This window comes from Loxodonta africana, chromosome 3, assembly GCF_030014295.1.
Source record: "Loxodonta africana isolate mLoxAfr1 chromosome 3, mLoxAfr1.hap2, whole genome shotgun sequence".
Classification (NCBI taxonomy): Eukaryota; Metazoa; Chordata; class Mammalia; order Proboscidea; family Elephantidae; genus Loxodonta; species Loxodonta africana.
In genome coordinates this window covers 191213591-191234431 of record NC_087344.1, presented here as the reverse complement: position 1 = coordinate 191234431, position 20841 = coordinate 191213591, and the positions used below count along the sequence as shown (strand labels likewise).

Sequence of the window (20841 nt, the reverse complement as noted above, 5' to 3'; positions counted from 1 at the left end):
TAACTTGGTCTCTTGTTAATTCTTTAAGTCTGTGAGGCAAGCCCCAGCCTAGCAAAGCACATTTCCTGCCAGCTATTCCCTCTGGGGCCTAGTACATTTTCCCCTTAACCCATACAAGACAATGTGGAAATAATGGACAAGGAGTATAGCCATGAGATAGCATATCTTAAGCATTTAAAGGCTCAGCGATATTCTCTGATTGCCAGTACATCCATTAATTCATTCATTGATTCAAAAGCAATTTATTGTATGCCAAGTACTTGGAAAATAATGGTGAACAACGCACAGGGAGCCCTACTTTCATGGAGCCTACTGCCTAATAATTGTCAAACTGAAGCCATAGAAATGCAAGCCAAGAGAAAGGTGCTCTGTAAGTCCCCCATCTGGACATGGGATAATAAAACAGAAAAAAGAAAAACAAAAAAGCAAAAAACATTTAATTGGAAGAAGAACATCATTATAGCTCTGGTGTGGGCCAAGGTGAGATCCTGTGGACTGGAACTTTGGGAACTGTCCATTTAGACTGGGAGGAGAGGAGCTTCACCTTGATGTCAAACCAACAGGGCATGGAGTTCACACTTCACTAGAGTATCCTGCAAAATGCCTCTATCCTCTTATGTATGTCATATATAGGTGTCTTCCAGACAACTGTACCATACAGCCCTGGGCTCCCTAGCCCCCTGCATCCCACCCCATCTGCCCCATCCCAGTAGGCCACCTACTGTTAACCTCTTCTCAATTTCCTAAACTCTTCAGCTTCTCCAACTCCCACCTTCACTCTCCTCCAGTCCTTGTCATTGCTCACAACTACTTCTCCTCTGAGACCACAAGTACCACCATCCAAATTTCTGAACAAGTTTCCCATCCGTTTCATTTTCTAACACTTTCTGCTCTCCCAACCCTTTCTCACCGAGGTCTCCCTTGTCTGACAATGTGTTTCTATTTTCATTTTTCATCAGCCCATTTCCAGATCTTCTCTAAGCCTGTTAAGCAACTTGAGCTACTCTCTCAACTTGAAATCCCTGCCTTTCTGAGCCTTCCAGCAGACTTTCCTATGAGTCCCCAACTCTGAATCCGGCAGGCTAATAATCTCATCCCCAAGCTACTTGACTGCAGTCTGAGAGGCTCTCAAAGGTGGATGTGCTGATGGGACTTACAAATGTGTGCCTTTTAATGTCAGTTGAGCTCAATGCTGACAAATTGTTTTACTTATCTTTATTCACAGCCTCTTTTCTCTCAGTGATTATTTTAGACCTTTACCATTTTTCAGAAGTTCTTTACCCAAGTCTGTCTCCCCACTCACACTACACAATCTTGCCCCACATTTTACTGGAAAACTCTGTGACTATCAGGTACAAACTTCTACTTTCCACATATCACTGCTGGCATTGATTTTTATTTGCACCCTTTACCACAATTTCCCTTCCAGAAGTCTTGGCATTATCTTAAACCACATCCAAAGAGCAAAGTCTTACAGATTCTACAATTATTCATCTCTCAGGTCCATTCTCTCTCCTCAAGGACCTTTGCCACCCTCTCCATTCAAGCCCTCTTCTGCTCTCTCCTGGACTTGTGCAGTGGTCCCTTAATGAATCTGACTCCAGCCTCCCTCTTTTCCAATTTGTCCTCCACTTGTCTCCAGAACACACAACACTCTAAGATGCATAAAGGCTTTCAATGACTTCTCGTAATGTTCTTCTGTCTGATGAAGCTCCCTTTCGTTTCTTCATGCCCTGACTTTGTTAATAAAATAGAGTATTGGGGGAGTGGGTGTGGGGGAAGCCCTTGTCTTCTTTCTCTCTTCTTTCACTCACTTCTCCATATGAGCTGGGAAGAAATATATCTGAATTGTGAAGGCAAATTTCTGGTGCATTTGTCTGTCCTCAGGCCACATGAAGTCAAGCCTTTTCTCCTCCAAGTGTAAACTCAGTAGGTAGGTCACATCTGGCTCCTGAAGGATGAAGCTCTGAAGCTCCTTCAGATGTGCCTATGACTGGTTGGGTAAATTCAGTTCAGAGGTAAATGCATAGAATCTTGGATCCCAGTTGCAATCTCATCCAGCTTCATCACCAGTAAAGCTGATAATAGAGCCCTTTCTGACTTCCGTGTCTGTTAATGCATTGCTTCAGAATCTGGAGAGCAGACGATGTGATTAGCATTTACAAATTTGTTCATAACAGATTTTCTATCATCTGGACCCTGTTTCTAATCTTTTCCATAACTCTCTGAAACCTTGCTTTCTCATTTATGAAATGAAGATAATATTATGTTCCTCACAGGTTTTTTTAGGAACCTTTTCATGAGATAAGATTATATGGACCTTTTAACACTACTACCTTGACCTCCCCCCACGTGTCTGTCAGTTTGTTGTACTGTGGGGGCTTGCATGTTGCTGTGACCCTGGAAGCTATGCCACCAACATTCAGATACCAGCAGGGTCACCCGTGGAGGACAGGTTTCAGTTGAGCTTCCAGACTAAGACAGGCTAAGAAGAAGGACCCAGCAGTCTACTTCTGGAAAGCATTAGCCACTGAAAACCTTATGAATAGCAGTGGAACACTGTCTGATACAGTGCTGGAAATGAGCCCCCCAGGTTGGAAGGCACTCAAAAGAGGACTAGGGAAGAGCTGCCTCCTCAAAGTTGAGTCGACCTTAATGATGTGGACGCAATAAAGCTTTCGGGACCTTCATTTGCTGAAGTGGCACGACTCAAAATGAGAAGAAATAGCTGCAAACATCCATTAATAATTGGAATCTGGAATGTACAAAGTATGAATCCAGGAAAATTGGAAATCGTCAAAAATGAAATGGAATGCAGAAACATCGATATCCTAGGCATTAGTGAGCTGAAATGGACTGGTATTGACCATTTTGAATTGGACAATCATATAGTCTACTCTGCTGGGAATGACAACTCGAAGAGGAATGGTGTCGCATTCATCATGAAAAAGAACGTTTCAAGAACTATCCTGAAGTACGACGGTGTCAGTGATAGGATAATATCCATACGCCTACAAAGAAGACCAGTTAATACAACTATTATTCAAATTTATGCACCAGCCACTAGGGCCAAAGATGAAGAAATAGAAGATTTTTATCAGCTGCTGGAGTCTGAAGTTGATCGAACATACAATCAAGATGCACTGATAATTGCTGGTGACTGGAATACAAAAGGTGGAAACAAAGAAGAAGGATCAGTAGTTGGAAAATATGGCCTTGGTGATAGAAAGAATGCTGGAGACTAAATGACAGAATTTTGCAAGATCGATGACTTCTTCATTACGAATACCTTCTTTCACCAACATAAATAGCGACTATACACATGGACCTTGCCGGATGGAACACACAGAAATCAAATTGACTACATCTGTGGAAAGAGACGATGGAGAAGCTCAATATCATCAGTGAGGACAAGGCCAGGGGCCGACTGTGGAACAGACCATCAATTTCTCATATGCAAGTTCAAGCTGAAACTGAAGATAATCAGAGCAAGTACACAAGAGCCAAAATATGATCTTGAGTATATCCGACCTGAATTTAGAGACCATCTGAAGAATAGATTTGATGCATTGAACACCGGTGACCGAAAACCAGACAAGTTGTGGAATGACATCAAGGACATCAACCATAAAGAAAGCAAGAGGTCACTGAAAAGACAGGAAAGAAAGAAAAGACCAAGATGGATGTCAGAGAAGACTCTGAAACTTGCTCTCGAATATCGAGCAGCTAAGGCAAAAGGATGAATTGATGAAGTAAAAGAACTGAACAGAAGGTTTCAAAGGGCCTCTCGAGAAGACAAAGTAAAATATTATAATGATGTGCCAAGAGCTGGAGATGGAAAACCAAAAGGGAAGAACATGCTCAGCGTTTCTCAAGCTGGAAGAACTGATGAAAAAATTCAAGCCTCGAGTTGCAATAGTGAAGGATTCCATGGGGAAAATATTACACAATGCAGGAAGCATCAAAAGAAGATGGAAGGAATACACAGAGCCATTATACCAAAAAGAATTAGCCGATGTTCAACCATTTCAAGAGGTGGCATATGATCAGGAACCGATGGTACTGAAGGAAGAAGTCCAAGCTGCTCCGAAGGCATTGGCAAAAAACAAGGCTCCAGGAATTGATGGAATATCAATTGAGATATTTCAACAAACAAATGCAGTGCTGGAGGTGCTCACTCATGTATGCCAAGAAATATGGAAGACAGCTTCCTGGCCAACTGACTGGAAGAGATCCATATTTATGCCTATTCCCAGGAAAGGTGATCCAACCAAATTTGGAAATTATAGAACAATATCATTAATATCACACGCAAGCAAAATTTTCCTGAAGATCATTCAAAAACGGCTGCAGCAGTAGATCGACAGGGAACTGCCAGAAATTCGGGCAGATTTCAGAAGAGGACGTGGAACCAGGGATAACATTGCTGATGTCACATGGATCCTGGCTGAAAGCAGAGAATACCAGAGGGATGTTTACCTGTGTTTTATTGACTATGCAAAGGCATTTGACTGTGTGGGTCATAACAAATTATGGACAACATTGCGAAGAAAGGGAATTCCAGAACACTGAATTGTGCTCATGAGGAACCTTTACATAGATCAAGAGGCAGTTGTTCAGACAGAACAAGGGGATACTGATTGGTTTAAAGTCAGGCAAGGTGTGCGTCAGCATTGTATTCTTTCACCAGACCTATTTAATCTGTATGCTGAACAAATAATCCCAGAAACTGGACTATAGGAAGAAGAACAGGGCATCAGGATTGGAGGAAGACTCAGTAACAGCCTGCGTTATGCAGATGACACAACCTTGCCTGCTGAAAGTGAAGAGGACTTGAATCACTTACTCATGAAGATCAAAGACCACAGCCTTCAGTATGGATTGCACCTCAACATGAAGAAAACAAAAATCCTCACAACTGGACCAATGAGCAACATCAGGATAAATGGAGAAAAGATTGAAACTGTCGAGGATTTCATTTGACTTGGATCCACAATCAACAGCCATGGAAGCAGCAGTCAAGAAATCAAAAGACACATTGCATTAGGTAAATCTGCTACAAAGGACCTCTTTAAAGTGTTGAAGATGTCACCTTGAAGACTAAGGTGTGCCTGACCCAAACCATGGTATTTTCGATTGCATCATATTCATGTGAAAGCTGGACAATGAATAAGGAAGACTGAAGAAGTATTGATGCCTTTGAATTGTGGTATTGATGAAGAGTATTGAATAGAACCATGGCCTGCTAAAGAATGAACAAATCTGTCTTGGAAGAAGCACAACCAGAATGCTCCTTAGAAGCAAGGACGGCGAGACTGTACCTTATATATTTGGACATGTTGTCAGGAGGGTTCAGTCCCTGGAGAAGGACATCATGCTTGGCAGAGTACAGGGTCAGTGGAAAAGAGGAAGACCCTCAAGGAGGTGGACTGACACAGTGGCTGCAACAATGGGCTCAAGCATAACAATGATTGTGAGGATGACTCAGGACCGGGCAGTGTTTTGTTCTGTCGTGCATAGGGTTGCTATGAGTCGGAACTGACTCCACAGCACCTAACGACAACAACACCTTGACCTCTGACCCCCAAGAACGTTGTGTTTTGGGCAATGGCTGTTTCCTTTTTCTGGATATGCCTGCAAAGTCTTTCTCACTCTGATTCTCCATTCTAGTCGTCCTTTAACATCTGCTCAAATGCCATCATCTCTGTGAAGTCTTCTCTGATTAGCCCCAAGTAGAGGTGACACTTTCCTCCATTGCGTCCCCAAAGTTCTTATACTTTATAGCAGTTTTCACATGCTATTGGAACTATTAGACCACGTCCATTTGGAATTCGGAACTGTTTCTTATTCTTCACTGTATTGCTTGCACCTGTCACATTGTCTGCCACTCATGGCTGCTGAAAACTTTTTAATAAGTGCAGTAATAAGTAAATGGAGAAATAAGGACTAAAAAAATGAGTGCCTACAGTGAGCCAAAATTCATGCTGAGTAACTGGACTAATTACAAAGAAGCTAAGATGTCTAATTATAGAGGAAAAATTACTCTGCTCAGAACAGTAGATTATGTTAGCATATCAAGCTCACTACTTGAGTATTCCAGAGTTGAACAGTTCTCAATGCATAGCTATGCTTAATAATACAGCGAAGCAGAGGGGCCTGGAATACTGAGGGTCTTGCTGTCTCATCTCTGTTCATCATTCCTTAGACCTAAGGATACCTTAAGTTCAGAAATCATAATGTCCATCACTACGGGGAGCTGTTTCCACTCAGTTTCCAAAGGTGGGCCTAATACACCTGGAAAGACACAGACAATAAGCAAATCCAGCCCTCTTCATAGAACTTGACATCTTGGTTCTGGATCGTGGCCCATTATGACTGCCTCCATGGGCAACTCTGCATTCTTTCTATGGCCTCTGGCTTCCGTATTCTCTGGGCGCTTACTGTGAAGAGAAGGAATCAAAATTGGCCTACTGCCCCCACAAACCATACTTGGAGACAAAGCGTTGCCTGGCCTTCTACGAAATGGCCCTGTTCCTAGCATCTGAGTTTCCTTGTAGGAACTATCTCCCCTGTTTACATAGTGAAGGAACTAATGCAGATATGGATAGGACTGGGATTATAGCAGAGCTAAGTTATGACAGACTGGTTTTTTTGTTTTGTTTTTGTGAACATCTTTTTGCCGTTTCCGGCCACCTCCCTTCCTCTGGAAACATGCCGATTTCAGCAAGTCCAGCCTATCAGTTCTGCCTTCTAAATCCATTGGTTCATGGTCATCTGAGAGCACTTCTGTCACATACAGGAGCTGCTGCCCTCACCCTCCAGACACACTTGCAGCTGAAGCTGAATATTGCTACTCTGGGGTTTCCTTCCAGCCTTAAATTTCAGTTCAATATCTTCAGCTGCCCAGGTCATGGCTCTGCTACTTTCCTTGATCCTTGGTGAGTATCTCTGCTCCTGTTGGCTTAGACTCCAGAGTTTTCTCGGATTTTGATCAGGACAATCTTCCACTTGCCAAGCCTGCACAGATTCCATTCTTCCAAGGTCAGCTTCTCCCTGCCTCCTTTCTTTATACCTAGCAACTCTTCTAAACCCAAAGGAAGCCACTTAATCCACACCCAATTTATAATCTACTTTGATGGCCAGATTTTTAAAATCTATTCCCCTTATATTTGCAATGACCTATTTATGGTCATTTTTTTTTTCTTTCCATTTCCCTTTTTACATAAATTTCCCGAAAAGTACTATTTATGAGAAAACAGGTAGAGCAAGGGAAGGAAGATGAGCCACAAGACATACTCCTTTTTTTTTTTTTTTTTAATCATATTACTTGGTTTCCTCTCAAAAATTTTCTCTATCACACTTCCCTAATTTCTCCCAGCTTCTTAACACCCAGGGTAATCTAAAGTAAATGGGGATTTGGGAACTAAAGAGACCTGAGTTTCAATCTTGGCTCTTTAATTTCTTATCTGTCATTCAATATGTCAGTTACCATACATCTGTGATATCTTGATTTCTCATTTATGAAATGAAGATAATGTTATCTTTCTCACAGGTTTGTTAAGAATGTTTGCATGAGATAACTAATTTAGGACATCTAACAATGCAATGCTTGCTAGATAAATTTTCTAATCAATCTCATCCATTTTCATTGCCTTGTTGAAGTCCTGGTTTCCCTCTTTCTCTCTTTCTCTCTCTCACACACACAACTGGGCAAGTATACACTTCCTGAAACATCTATATAGCCCACAGCACCTAAGAGCCAGCTCTGCCCATCATAAATGTACTGCTGAATCTCCCAGGCTTACCTCAGACCCAGCTCCTTCATGAAGCATTATTGGTCTGTGTCACCCGCATTATCCCCCTCCCTACAGAGGAGAGCTTTCAAGTCATGTAGTAGCTATATCAATTTCCAGCTCACGTTGCTATGAGTTGAAATTGACTCAATGGCAACGGGTTTGGTTTTTTGGTTTTTGGTATCAAACTTGGCACATTCAATTTCCTTTGTATGGAAAAATGTTTTGTGTTCATTGTTAGGCATGTAGAGTGTTATACAAATGGTTCACATAAGTATAACTTTGGGTTTTAGGCAGTTGCAAACCAGAACTCACGGAGTCTGAGTGTGGGCATGTCCTGAAGAGTAAGGGCCTGGGGCTATTGAGGAATTCCTTGGAAACCAAGAAAAGAAAGTATCCCAGGACAAGCCACTGAGATACTTGGATTTGCCTGAAAAACTCTAGAGTGGAAGGTCAAAGGTATGAGTTCCTTCAGAAGAATCCTTTAAGATAAGGGAGGAGTTCTGCACTTGAAAATACCTAGCCCTCAAGGACTATTGGAGGTCACAGGGCTCAGGACTGTACAGTGTTAGGAGAGAGCCTTAGGAATGAAAGGGTCCAACCCAGCAGATCCTCCAGGAAGAAACTCCAATATATTGAACGAGTGCGGATGCATAAATCTAGAGATTTGGAACTGAGTAGAGGGCTGCTTTCTAACCTACTGGCCTAAATCTGGGGTCTGTAAACTAGCCCATTTTAAAATGGTTTTAAAAATTCAAAAGAAGAATAATATTTTGTGACACGTGAAAGTTACATGAAATAAAATTTTATTGGAACACAGCCATGTCCATCTGTTTACTTATTGCCCATGGCTGTTTTTAAACTACAAAGGCAGAGTTGAGTAGTTGCAACAGAGATCATATGGTCCACAAAGCCTAAAGTATTTACTATCTGGCCTTTTGAAGGAGAAATTTGCTGACCCTGGACTAAATGCAGTGCCAGTGCACACAGGCCAATCCCACCACTTTTCCCTACTCCTTGCACGGCCCCCACTGTGTCTTTACCTCCCCCCACCAGTGCATCTTTCCAGTGGCCTCCAGCAACTCATTTTTGTTGACCCAGAGGTGGCTTTACCACACTGTAACTACAGGCTGTATTAACCAATCAACATAGTTGACTGGAATAGAAATCCAAATCTAGGCATGTCTGGCACAGAGTTCCCATCACATGTCCGGGGAGCAGGATGGGGTCAGTTAGCTGTGGTAGAATTGGTCTCTGTAATTCCTTGCCAATGTGCATGTGTCCTTTGAAGCTGGCCATCCCAGGAGAAGGTGCCAACAAGCCTGACTTTGGAGGTTGTATATGTACCGCCCCAACTATCGCGCAAGTTTTGGCAAGGGCCTTCCAGAGAGTTGTAGTCAGCAAAGCCTTGGAAATTGACTATATGACCTCACTCACTGCCTTCTTTTTTCCCTAGCCATTTGCACTGGACCTGGCCTCATAGGTAAGATTTCTGGGGGATTCCTGAGAGGTAGGCCTTCAAGCTCAGGAAAGTGGAAATTTTGAAACTAACCGGACCACGGGGAAATTGTTGTTGTTAGGTACCACCGAGTCAGTTATGACTCATAGTGACCCTGTGTACGACAGAATGGAACCCCACTCGGCCCTGTGCCGTCTTCATAATCGTTGTTATGCTTGAGCCTATTGTTGCAGCCACTGTGTCAACCCATCTGCCTTTCCGCATTCCCACCCCCTCTCAGTCTTGTCTGGATAGATTTCTACCTCCAGAACTTATAAGGAATTAGGGTGGGTTCATCCTGCAATGAGAAGTCTCTGGCTGGTGCAAACGATTTGCACTCGTCTACTCGTCTATGTGCAAAAAAGGCTTGGTGAACTGCTTCTGTGAAGATTACGGCCAAGAAAACTCTAGGGAGCAGTTCTACTCTGGGGTCACTATGAGCTGGAATTGACTTGATTGCTTTTGTTTTATCCTGCAAGGGGACTCCTCTCCACTTGGCCTCCATGGCCCAAGATGCTTGGCCAACATCCAAGTATCATATGGCTTTATTTCAGGCCAAGTAGGAGCAGTTCTACTGTGTCCTGTAGGGTCTCTATGAGTCAGAATCTACTCTATGGCACACACAACACACAACACACACACACACACACACAGAGGTACCTTACCATCTGGTGGCTATCTCTGGGAAATGAACTTCCTTTTGCTCCACTTGGAACCAGCACATCCAGGTCCCCCTGCCAGCCTTAATGTTACCTTTATTTGAACTGTGAATCCATCTGCCTCTGCGCAGTACATGGCTGGACCAGCAGAGTTCAGGCTGGATGTCAGCCTCCATTGGTCACCTCTGCAAGGAGCCTTTGGGCAACGCACAACCTGCACAACCAAGCAGAGGTTGGGCTGCACAAAGAGCATAAGTCTATGGAAGAGGGAGGTTATGATGGTACAAACTCAAGGGGGTTGTTTGTAGAATATCAGTTTTTTTTTACATAGTCCCTGCAGTCTATCCTTTCTCTCGAGTAGAGAGTTTACTAGAGAGAGGAAGCCACAGACTCTGCTATGGGTGTGGAAGCTTCTGCATCCTGCTGGATGCAGTTTGATTTCTTAATGAGCTCAGTTGTTGGGTCCTCAGTCCAACTCTCAGATGACTTGATCTTTTTACTTTGGCCTCCAGGACTGTTCCTTGGTGCTGGTATTGGGAAACAATGGCTCTCTTGACAAACCTCCCCGTACTCTAGGATGTTTTTCTTCTGACCCTGGCTCCCTCTCTAAAGCCTTCTGATGCTAAAGGCTGCTAACGGCACCGCCTAGGACACAACTGCCCTGATGATTCTTTCTACTCTTTTGTAGCTTTAAAATCTTACTCAGCCATTCTTTCTCCCCGCAAGCTGAATTTCTTTTATATTTACTATTTCTTTTTTTTTAAAATACATATTTCTTCTTTCCCATGGGCTCTTCTAGTATTTCATTCCACAGAAAATTAAAACTCATTAAAAGGGAGTTTATTTTAAAACTAGCATTTTATCACCCAAAATCAAATATAATAACCTGACTGTGATCTTACTAGCTAATCTTTCCTGGAGTAAATAACAAGGTCAATGCAAACTCTAGTCTTAGTTATGATGAACTATACTGACTCAAAAGTTATTTCTGGGTGACTCCTTAAGAATTATATTTGTACCCAAATGTATCAGCCTTAAACCCGGGTGCAAAAATGGTAACTTTCTTAGTTTTTCTATTACTAATTTAATTTCAAGTATTCATTCTATATATTCTGCATATTACCAAAAAAAAAAAAAAAAGGAATAAGAAGAAACAAAAAACAAATGAACAAACTAAACATAAGCTTTCCAGTGCAGTTTAATATCAGCCAGATCAGTGTTTTCTTATTCAACCACTTCTTCTGGGTTAATTCTAAGTTTTCTGGGGAGTTTACACAGCATTGAGACAAGGCAGGCAGCAGGAAATATGGTCCTCAGAAGTCATATTCCATCCCTGCAGGCAGCTGGGTCATCCCGTGTGGTCTATGTTGACATCTGTTAAGCCACTCATATCTCTATAGGTCGCAGACCACCAGCCCAAATGTGATCCCTCCAGGTGAACCAGACCTCTCTCAGCTAAATGTCCCACTGGCTAACTTCCCCACTCTGTGGAGCGTGACAAATTCCTCTCTTTACCTTTTTCACTCTGGAGCTACAGGAGACTTGGAGGGATTACTTCAGCCTAGTGACTAAATATAAGCTCCTTGAGGGCAGCAATATTACCTGTCTTATTCATCGCTGTTCTCAAAGTTCATAAAATAATACCTTGAACATAGTATACACTCAACAAGTGTTGCCTGATGGGCTGTTTGTTTCCTATTCTACTTCTATGCTTCAGGAGAAGGGAGAGGTTTCTGTTAGTCTTTTGCCCCCCATAGTCTACTTGAGAAGCAGAACCAAGTCATGGATTCCTCAAAACTCATGTATAGGTTCTATAGAGCCTCTCTCCTACCCCAAACCCATCCTCAGTGACCTCTTAGACTAGAAATTGGGGCTCTGAGACTCTGAGGCTCTAATGATTCCTTTGTCTGGTGTTCTCTGTATTTCTTCTGACCTGGATGCTTGGGCATGGGAAAATGTCACAGGAAGTAACAAGGATGATGTGTGTCACTGCTAATGGGATAGAGAGGCTGTTCAGCTTAAAAAAAAAAAAAAAAAATCCATTGCCATCGAGTTGATTCTGACTCATAGAGTGTAGAACTGCCCCACAGGTTTTCCAAAGCTGTGATCTTCATGGCAACAGTATGCCACAGCTTTCTCCCACAAAGTGGTCAGTGGGATTGAACCATTGGACCTTTCAGTTCACAGCTGAGCCCTTTAACCACTGTGCCACCAGGACTCCTTTGTTCAGTTTAGGTCCCCAAACTATACGTCGATCTCTCAGTCCCTCCTCCGTCTGACGTCCGTGGGGAGAGACAGAGTCATGAACAAGAAAGATCACATAGGAACCTTCGCTAGACTTGGATGCTGGCCTGGGGCTTCTGCTAATTTACAGTATGACCGTAGGATCTTCACTTCTCTGGGGATTGTCTCCCTTATCTGTGAAATAGTGGGATTGGGCTTTATAATCTCTATAGGCCCTTCTGGTTCTGACCACCAGAGATTCTGAGAATTCTGCTTTATCTTTAATCAATATCCTTCCTTTAATCTGCAAACAAAATCCTACAGTCATATCTAGGAGTCTGTAGGTGGAATTTCTTGGTAGGGTACAATTAAGGGTGTAGCAGAATCAGAGCTCAGAGATGGGGCCCTGCAGGTCCTCTCTCTCCCCTTCCCTTCTGTTTTCTCCTTCCCCTCCTCTGACTTTCCATGCTGCCTGTGAATGGTGAAGCAGTCCCAAGCTGACTGACCACACCCCCTGAGGACCCTTTAGACTTCTCCTGGGTCCCCAGCTAATAGTGCGTCTCCTTGCAGAGTCTTCATACAGAGCGCGACTGGTGGGAGGCCCCCACCGCTGTGAAGGGCGAGTAGATGTGGAACAGAACGGTCAGTGGAGCACTGTGTGTGGTTACAACTGGGACTTGAAGAACGTAGTTGTGGTGTGCCGGGAGTTGGGCTGTGGAGCAGCGAAGGGAACACAGAGTAGTTTTCCATATAAGCCACAGGCGGAAGAGAACCAAGACTTCTTCATCGAGGAGTTCCACTGCAAGGGGCTGGAAGATACACTGGCTCAATGTGAGAAAGAAGATACTGATTATGGGAGCTGTAGCCACCAAGACTACGCAGGAGCTTCATGTGAAAGTGAGTATGGCAGGGCTCACAGACCATCTGCCAGCTGCCCATACCCCACAAGGCCACACTTGTTTGTCTTTACTTCCCACTGTGGACTTTCTCATGGGCTGCAATGGCTAATTGGTCCCTTGTCCTTCACATCTCACACTTGACCTAGCGATAAACGTTATCCTCACCTAGAATTGTTACTGCTACTTGCTTGAGCTAATGCCTTCCTCTTAGTTACAAGATGTATGAGAACCTGTTTCTTTTCTGAACACACACAGACGCACATGCAGAGACTCCCCTGCAGTCAGGAAGCATATGCTGAATAGGGTACCAGGTATCTGGATCTAGAGTTGGAGTTATGGGGGACGAAATGAGCCCACGAGGTATAATTTATACTTGACCTATAGTTTCGGCTCTCAAGTTGTCCACCAGCTAGTCAGGTAGGTAGGAGGTGCTCACGGGAAACCAGCACACTCTCACATGTTTTTCTCTATTCCTTTCCTTTCCTGCATACATTTGCTTTCTATGTCTTAATAATTTCTCCCCTCTCTGTGTGTACTTTTCCCCAGTAGACTGTGATTTGGCTAAGTGGCTAAGCCATGTCTTCTCTTTCTCGGCCTCCCATGAATTTTTTACCAGGGAAACAGTCACCGACTCTTTGTGACCTGATGCTGAGGCTTCTTTCCTATTTTTTAGAAGTCTTGAAGATTGAGAGCCCTAATCTGGGATTCTTGGGTGCTAGTGCTGACACTAATAGCAAAAGGCTTTGGCCTTGGGCACATCACTTCACTTCTCTGTATGTTATATTGTGTTTGGTTTTTTATTTTATTTTTTTAAATCTACACAGTGTTTCTATCTGCCTTTTTTGAGGAGCAAATGAGAAGTTGAATGTGAAAAGAATTTGAAAAAATAAAAATGCGTAGAAATGATTAATGGTTCAACTCAGAACTGACTCATTGGTTCATTCATCTACTCATTCAGCAAAGCATTCGTAAGCAGTTATTAGGCCCTAAGCACTCCAGTCTACATTGTACTAAACACCAAGAGAGTAGAGATGTATACATTGATTCTCTTTTCTCAAGAAGACTGTGTTCTCGCAGGGAACAGACACTTCCTCTTTCTTTTTCCAGTCCCAGAGACTGTGCGGCTGGCTGATGGCCCCGGACGCTGCATAGGGCGAGTGGAGGTGAAGCATCAGGACCAGTGGGGCACCGTGTGCAAAGCAGGCTGGAACCTCCAGGCTGCCAAGGTGGTATGCCGGCAGCTGGGATGTGGGAAGGCCACACTGACCCGAGGAAACTGTAAAAGAGCTACACAGGGCCAAGGTCCCATCTGGCTGAACCAGGTGTCATGCTCAGGAAAAGAACTAACTATTCAGGATTGCCCTTCCAGGCCTTGGGGGAAGAACAACTGCACCCATGACGAAGACACTTGGGTCCACTGCGAAGGTAAAACCTGCAAATTCAGAGGCTAAGATTTTTCATGAATTTATTAAATGAAATTTTATTCAGTCATTATTTACAGAGAATTGTAAATACACATAGCAAAGTTAATTGTGCTTATCCTTAATGTTCTGGTCTTTAAAACGGGACTAATAATACCTGCCTTTGTATATAAAAATGATGTAAACAAACAAAAAAACTAAACCTGTCATCACTGAGTCGATTCTAACTCATAATCAGTGTCCTAGTCACCTAGTGCTGCCGTAACAGAAATACCACAAGCGGATGGCTTTAACAAAGAGAAATTGATTCTCTCACAAGTCTAGTCGGTTACCAGTCCAAATTCAGGGCATCGGCTCCAGGAAGGCTTTCTCTCTCTGTCAGCTCTGAAGGAAGGTCCTTGTCCTCAACCTTCCTCTGGTCGAGGAGCTTCTCAGGCACAGGGACTCCCTGTCCAAAGGACACACTTTGCTCCTGGTGCAGTTTTCTTGGTGGTGTGAGGTCCCCAACTCTCTGCTTACTTCCCTTTCCTTTCATCTCTTGAGAGATAAAAGGTGGTGCAGGCCACACCCCAGGGAAACTCCCTCCACATTGGATAGGGGAGGTGACCTGAGTAAGGGTGGTATTACATTCTCACCCGAATCCTTTTTAACATAAAATCACAATCACAAAACAGAGGACAACCACACAGTACTGGAATCCTGGCCTAATCAAGTTGATACACCCATTTTTGGGGGGACATAATTCAATCCATGACAGTTACTATAGCAGCTCTATTAGTATATTAAACAATATTAATCTCTATATTATTAAAAAAAAAATACGAACTATTATTTTATTGAATTCTGTATAAGTTTTCTGAGCCTGATTCCCCAATTTTCGGTAGCACATTTATTTAATGCTGGCCTGGCTTCTTTCTTCCACTCAGCATGCTTTTGAATTGATAATCGCCTCCTCTGCAGTTTGCTCCCAAATGGTGTATCTAAAACCCGAAACATATTTGTTTTGTTCCATAAAAGACCCCGTTATAACAATGGCTTCAGTGGGTAAAAAAACCTAGGTCTAGACTCTGCCTCTCGCTGAGGGGGGAGCACAAACTTCACTGGGAGATGGACCCTGACGATCGAAACATACACTGTAGGAAACCCAGGTGGTGTAGTGGTTAAGTGCTACAGCTGCTAACTAAAGGGTCAGCAGTTCGAATCTGCCAGGTGCTCCTTGGAAACTCTATGGGGCAGTTCTGCTCTGTCCTATAGGGTCGCTATGAGTCGGAATTAGCTCAACAGCACTGGGTTTGTTTGTTTGTTTGTTTGTTTTTTGGTTTAGCTCATATAAAGGGATTAAAAAATTTTTACTGTGCCTTGGGTGAAAGTTTGCAAAGCAAATTCGTTTTCATTTGATGTTGTTAGGTGTTGTCGAGCTGGTTGAGTTGGTTGCATCTCACAGCAACCCTGTGTACAAAAGAAGGAAACACTGCCCGGTCCTGCACTATCTTCACAATCATTGTTATGCCTAAGTCCATTGTTGCAGCCACTATGTCAATCCATGTCCTAGAGGGTCTTCCCTCTTTTTTGATGACCCTCTGCTTTACCAAGCACGATGTCCTTCTCCAGGAACTGGTCCCTCCTGATAACATGTCCGAAGTATGTGAGATGAAGCCTCACTATCCTTGCTTCTAAGGAGCATTCTGGCTGTACTTCTTCCAAAACAGATTTGTTCGTTCTTCCGGCAGTCTATGGTATATTCAGTATTCTTTTCCAACACCATAAATCAAAGGCGTCAATTCTTCTTTGATCTTCGTTATTCATTGTTCAGCTTTCGCATGCGTAGGAGGTGATTGAAAACACCGTGGCTTGGGTCAGACTCACCTTAGTCCTCAAAGTGACACAGCTTTGCTTTTCAACACTTTAAAGAGGCTTTTTGCAGCAGATTTGCCCAGTGCAATACGTTTTTTGATTTCTTGACTGCCTTTTCCATGCTGCTCATATGTTAATATAGACAACAGCACACAAGGGCCATAGTCAAGGCAACTTCTTAGACATAACCAAACACATTGTGGGATGAAGTTCCTAGGCTTGAAGGCTAGAATTCTGTTGGTAATTTTTGCATCTATTTTCATGAGGGACATCGGTCTGTAATTTTCCTTTTTGGGGTGTCTTTGCCTGGCTTTGGTAATCAGGGTTATGCTGGGTTCATAGATTGACTTCAGGAATATTCCTTCCTTTTCTATACTCTGAAATAGTTTGAGTAGTATTGGTATAAGCTCGTCTCTGAATGTTTGTAGAGTTCTCCAGTGAAGCCACTAGGGCCAGGGCTTTTTGTTGTTGTTGTTGTTGTGTGTGTGTGTGCATGTGTTTAAACTCTTCAAGCTCTTATTTAGTTATGGATCTGTTCAGTTTTTTTTTTGTTTAAGGAGGTAGTGTGTTTCTAGAAATGTGTCCATTTCCTATAGATTTTCAAATCGGTTGAAGTGCAGTTTTTCGTAGTATTCTGTTATGATCCTTTTTATTTCAATTAGTTTGGTTGTAATGTCACCCATCTCATTTCTTATCCAAGTTACTTGCTTCCTCTCCTGCTTTTCTTTTGTCAGTTTGGCCAGTTGTTTGTCAATTTTGTTGATGCTTTCAAAGAACCAACTTCCAGTCTTATTATTTCTATTATTTTTTTTTGTTCCCTACTTCATTTATAATGGGATTTTGATATGCGTTTTTCAACCAAACAAATTGTGGCTGTTGTTAGGTGCCATAGAGTCAGTTCCGACTCACAGCAACTGTATGTACACTAGAACAAAATGTTGTCCAGTCCTGTGCTAGTGTCACAATCATTGCTATGTTTGAGCCCATTGTTGGAGCTGCTGTGTCAATCCATTCCCTTAAGGGTCTTCCTCTTTTTCATCAGCCAAGCATGATGTCCGTCTCCAGTGATACCAAACAGATAGGGGCTAGCTAATATACAATAAAAACATACTTAAAAACCTGATTTAAAGTTTTTTAAAATTTCTGGTGGCTTAAAGTATCTCTTTGGAATGCTACCAAATCATGAAATCACCCAGAATTAATTCTTTAAGTAAGAGCTGACCTTAAATTTCTATTTTGATTAGGTCTTTTCCCCAAATGAAAAATTATTGCACAAAGTCTTAAATATCTGAAGAATTGACTGCCAAAGTGTTAGATGAAAGAGAGGAAGCAGTGGCGTAGGAACCAGAGGGGCCTCTAAGAATTCAGTCTTGGTATTGAGTACTATTTTGGCTTGAGTAAAGACAAATATACTGTAATCTTAACATTAGGCATGTGGAGAGAGAGAAATTAGGCAACATTAGGGAGGATGGGGAGTCCCTGGATGGTGTGGATGGTTAATGTGCTCTGCTGCTAACCAGAAGTTTGGTGGTTCAAGTCCAACCAGAGGCACCTTGGAAGAAAGGCCTGGTTATCTACTTCTGAAAAATCAGTCACTGAAAATCGCATGGTACATAGTTCTGCTCTGACACGCAGGAGGTTGTCATGGGTCCGAATAGACTTGATGGCAACTGGTCACTGGCTAGAAGGGACGGACCTGGAGCTGAGAAGTTAATCCTGCCTTAGTGCTGCCTCTCCTTTTCCAAGGGGCTGGTAGCAACCCAACTTACAGGTTCAGGAAGACAGAGGTAAACTGTGACTGACCAAGTTGGCCTCAAGATCAAAAGAGGGTATGGCCGTGGCATCAGAAGTCTCTGAACAATATTGATACCTGTTATAAGGACAGTGGCAGAGTCATGCCTCAGAGATGCCTGCCCTAGTTGATTACAATCCTCGGTTAGCATCCTAGGTTCTGAGAAACGGAATCTATCCCCTTTGTAGAGGAGAGAGGCAGGGGGTCACCAAGGACAGGAATATAAATCCAGAATGTGAGCAAAACCCCAGGAAAGTGATCTAAGTATATACTGTAGGTGCTGGGTTCTGGGCGACTGCTCATGTATGCCAGGATCCTCGTTAAGAGACTATGGACACCAAAATTTTAGCCGTCAACTATTTTTCAGCTCCACTCGCTGATGGGGATGGGACTCCCATTATGTAGTCAGTTTTCGCTCCATGGACTCAGGCTGGCAGAACCGAAACCGTGGTGGTGGATATTCCACATCTTCACGTGGGCAGAGATGGGTTCAGAGGAATAGACAGGCTGGATCGTCAGTCTGTGCTGCCTCTGCTTTGATTCTCGCTTGGGCTTTCCGAAGAGTTACCAGAAAATGCATTCAGTGTGGTGCAGTCCAACCACCCCATGTCGCTGTTAAGTTCTTTAGTTTTTCAGACCTACTAGAAAGTCATGCATACATGTTAGATTTACAACATAGGTGGAGGAATGAAAATATATTTGTTAAGGAAAGGGATCTAGGCCACATGTGTTAGAACCTGACGGAGACCTAGAAGAGGGACTGTAAACACAGAAACACATGTGGAGAGTTTCATATGCAATGTGTTTGAGTGAGGATGTAAAGGAACTTTTTTTTTCCCTTTCTCTACCTCTCTCCAACCCTTGACTTCCTCTTTGACACCACAGATCCCTTTGAACTGAAGCTGGAGGGAGGAGAGAGCCACTGCTCTGGACGTCTGATGGTGCTGCACAAGGGTATATGGGGTTCTGTCTGTGATGATGGCTGGGGAAGAAAGGAAAACCAGGTGGTATGCAAACAACTGGGCTGTGGCCATCCCCTCCTTCTACCCTTTGGAGTCCAGAAACACTTTGGCCTGGGGGTTGGCCCCATCTGGCTGAATGATGTTCGTTGCTCAGGGAATGAGTTGTCTCTAGAGCAGTGCCGGCACAGGTTCTGGGGGTATCATGACTGCACCCACAAGGAAGATGTGGCTGTGATCTGCTCAGGTAAGTCCTGCAGCTGGAATCCATGAAGACTGGCCTGGTGTGGGCTGCAGAGTAGGAGTGGAAGTGGGGACTCTTTGGACACAATCTTGAGAAAGTCTTTTCAAAGAGCCTGGAATACTAGCCCTGAACTGGAGACCTCTTTGGGGAAGTGGGAGAAGAATCCTTGCCCTAACTTGGGCCAGGAAATACAAATGCAGCCCTTGAGTGGCTGACTCAAGAGACCCACCAGTCAGCAGCTCAGTTTTATAATCAGAATGGGAGCTGACTGTGCAGAGCTATTTGGCTCTGGAACTAGGTAAGACCTGATAGTTGACCAAGGAATGTGAGGAGCAGCTTAGTGCCTTGAAAAGGAGGGGTTTGGTGACACAAGACTGGAGTTTGAGCCCTGCTCAACTACTTTGAAGCTATGGGATCTTAGCTAGTCGCTTAATTGCTCTGAATCTGGTGCTTTCGTGTGTGAAATAGGGAGACACTTGCCCCATTTACCTCAGCGAGTTTTATGATCGTGGAGGATAAAATGTGCTAATATATGTGAGTATTGTTTGTGACTCACATGGGAGCTGGTTGGGTAAGTCCCTGGGGTACTGTACTAGTTTGTGACTTGGCCCCACCATCGGTGTGTGTCTTAGGCCCTAGGAAGGTGCCATCTATTTTCTTAGCCTCTTTGAGCTTGAATGAAACAATCCTTTCATGACCTGTTGCCACCCTTACTGTATGTTCTTCTTGTCTTTCCAGAGCCGTAGCCTGGTCTTCTTGATGTTTCATCAGGCTCCCACTAGCTCTGGAATGACCCTACTTGTCTCATGGGCCCAGATTATTCCATTTTTTTCATGCTGGGCCTGCAGACTTTGAGGCAGGCAGCCTCAGAGCCCAAACTTCTAAGAGACACCTGCTTCGGCTTATGCTCCTACACTGAGCAGAATAAGCTTCCCTTTCTTCTGAAATTGTCCTTGACAAGATAACCAAAATGGCCTCTGAGCGGAGATTTAACCTTCTAATGGAAGAAAATCAACCTCTTCCTCCATACTGGGGGATCAAACCTTTGTCTGAAAAAAATGTATAGTCATCCCCAAGCTAGGAGCACCTGTGTGAAGGTCAATCCTGAATATTCATGATTAATTTGCATTTCCTTGTCTGCTCTCTGTAAAAGCCCACCTCCCCAAGCTGCCTGCAAGCAGTCTTGGAGGCAGCAGCCCCGATTGCTCCTTCCCTTGTACAACAAAATAAAGACATCTCTCTGATCTCCCACTTCGGCCTCTCGTTTATTGGCTGTAACAAGTCACGCTGAGCAAAACCTGGGGTTTTCACCTGGCAACAACTTTAGCCACCATCCCTCCTTCCCTAAGCAGGAGTCTGAACACTGCGCTCAAGCCTTGCTCTCAGAGCCAAGCACACCCATCCTTGCCTATTATGAGAGTTATGAGGGAAGACATAGAAACTTCTTGTAGGGCAAGATGAGCTTCCAGTTGTCCTCTCCTCACCACTGACCCCTTGAC

The 20841-nt window shown here is 43.5% G+C and overlaps 1 protein-coding gene across 4 annotated transcripts; it reads left to right on the top strand.

Moving 5' to 3' along the window:
• Positions 1–6679: 6679 nt before the first annotated feature.
• LOC135227228 (CD5 antigen-like) lies at positions 6680–20651 on the top strand. 4 transcript variants are annotated; one of them, XM_064283060.1, is made up of 6 exons: positions 6680–6938; positions 9250–9276; positions 12744–13070; positions 14180–14497; positions 19025–19093; positions 20081–20651. In XM_064283060.1, the coding sequence occupies exons 1-6, from the start codon at positions 6911–6913 to the stop codon at positions 20086–20088; spliced, it is 777 nt and encodes a 258-aa protein (XP_064139130.1). In that variant the 5' UTR covers positions 6680–6910; the 3' UTR covers positions 20089–20651. The 4 variants fall into 4 exon arrangements, with proteins under 4 accessions (XP_064139130.1, XP_064139127.1, XP_064139128.1 ...); XM_064283058.1 differs by having other exon boundaries at positions 6682–6938; positions 19025–19345; positions 20081–20649; XM_064283057.1 differs by lacking the exon at positions 20081–20651 and having other exon boundaries at positions 6681–6938; positions 19025–20074.
• Positions 20652–20841: the final 190 nt, after the last annotated feature.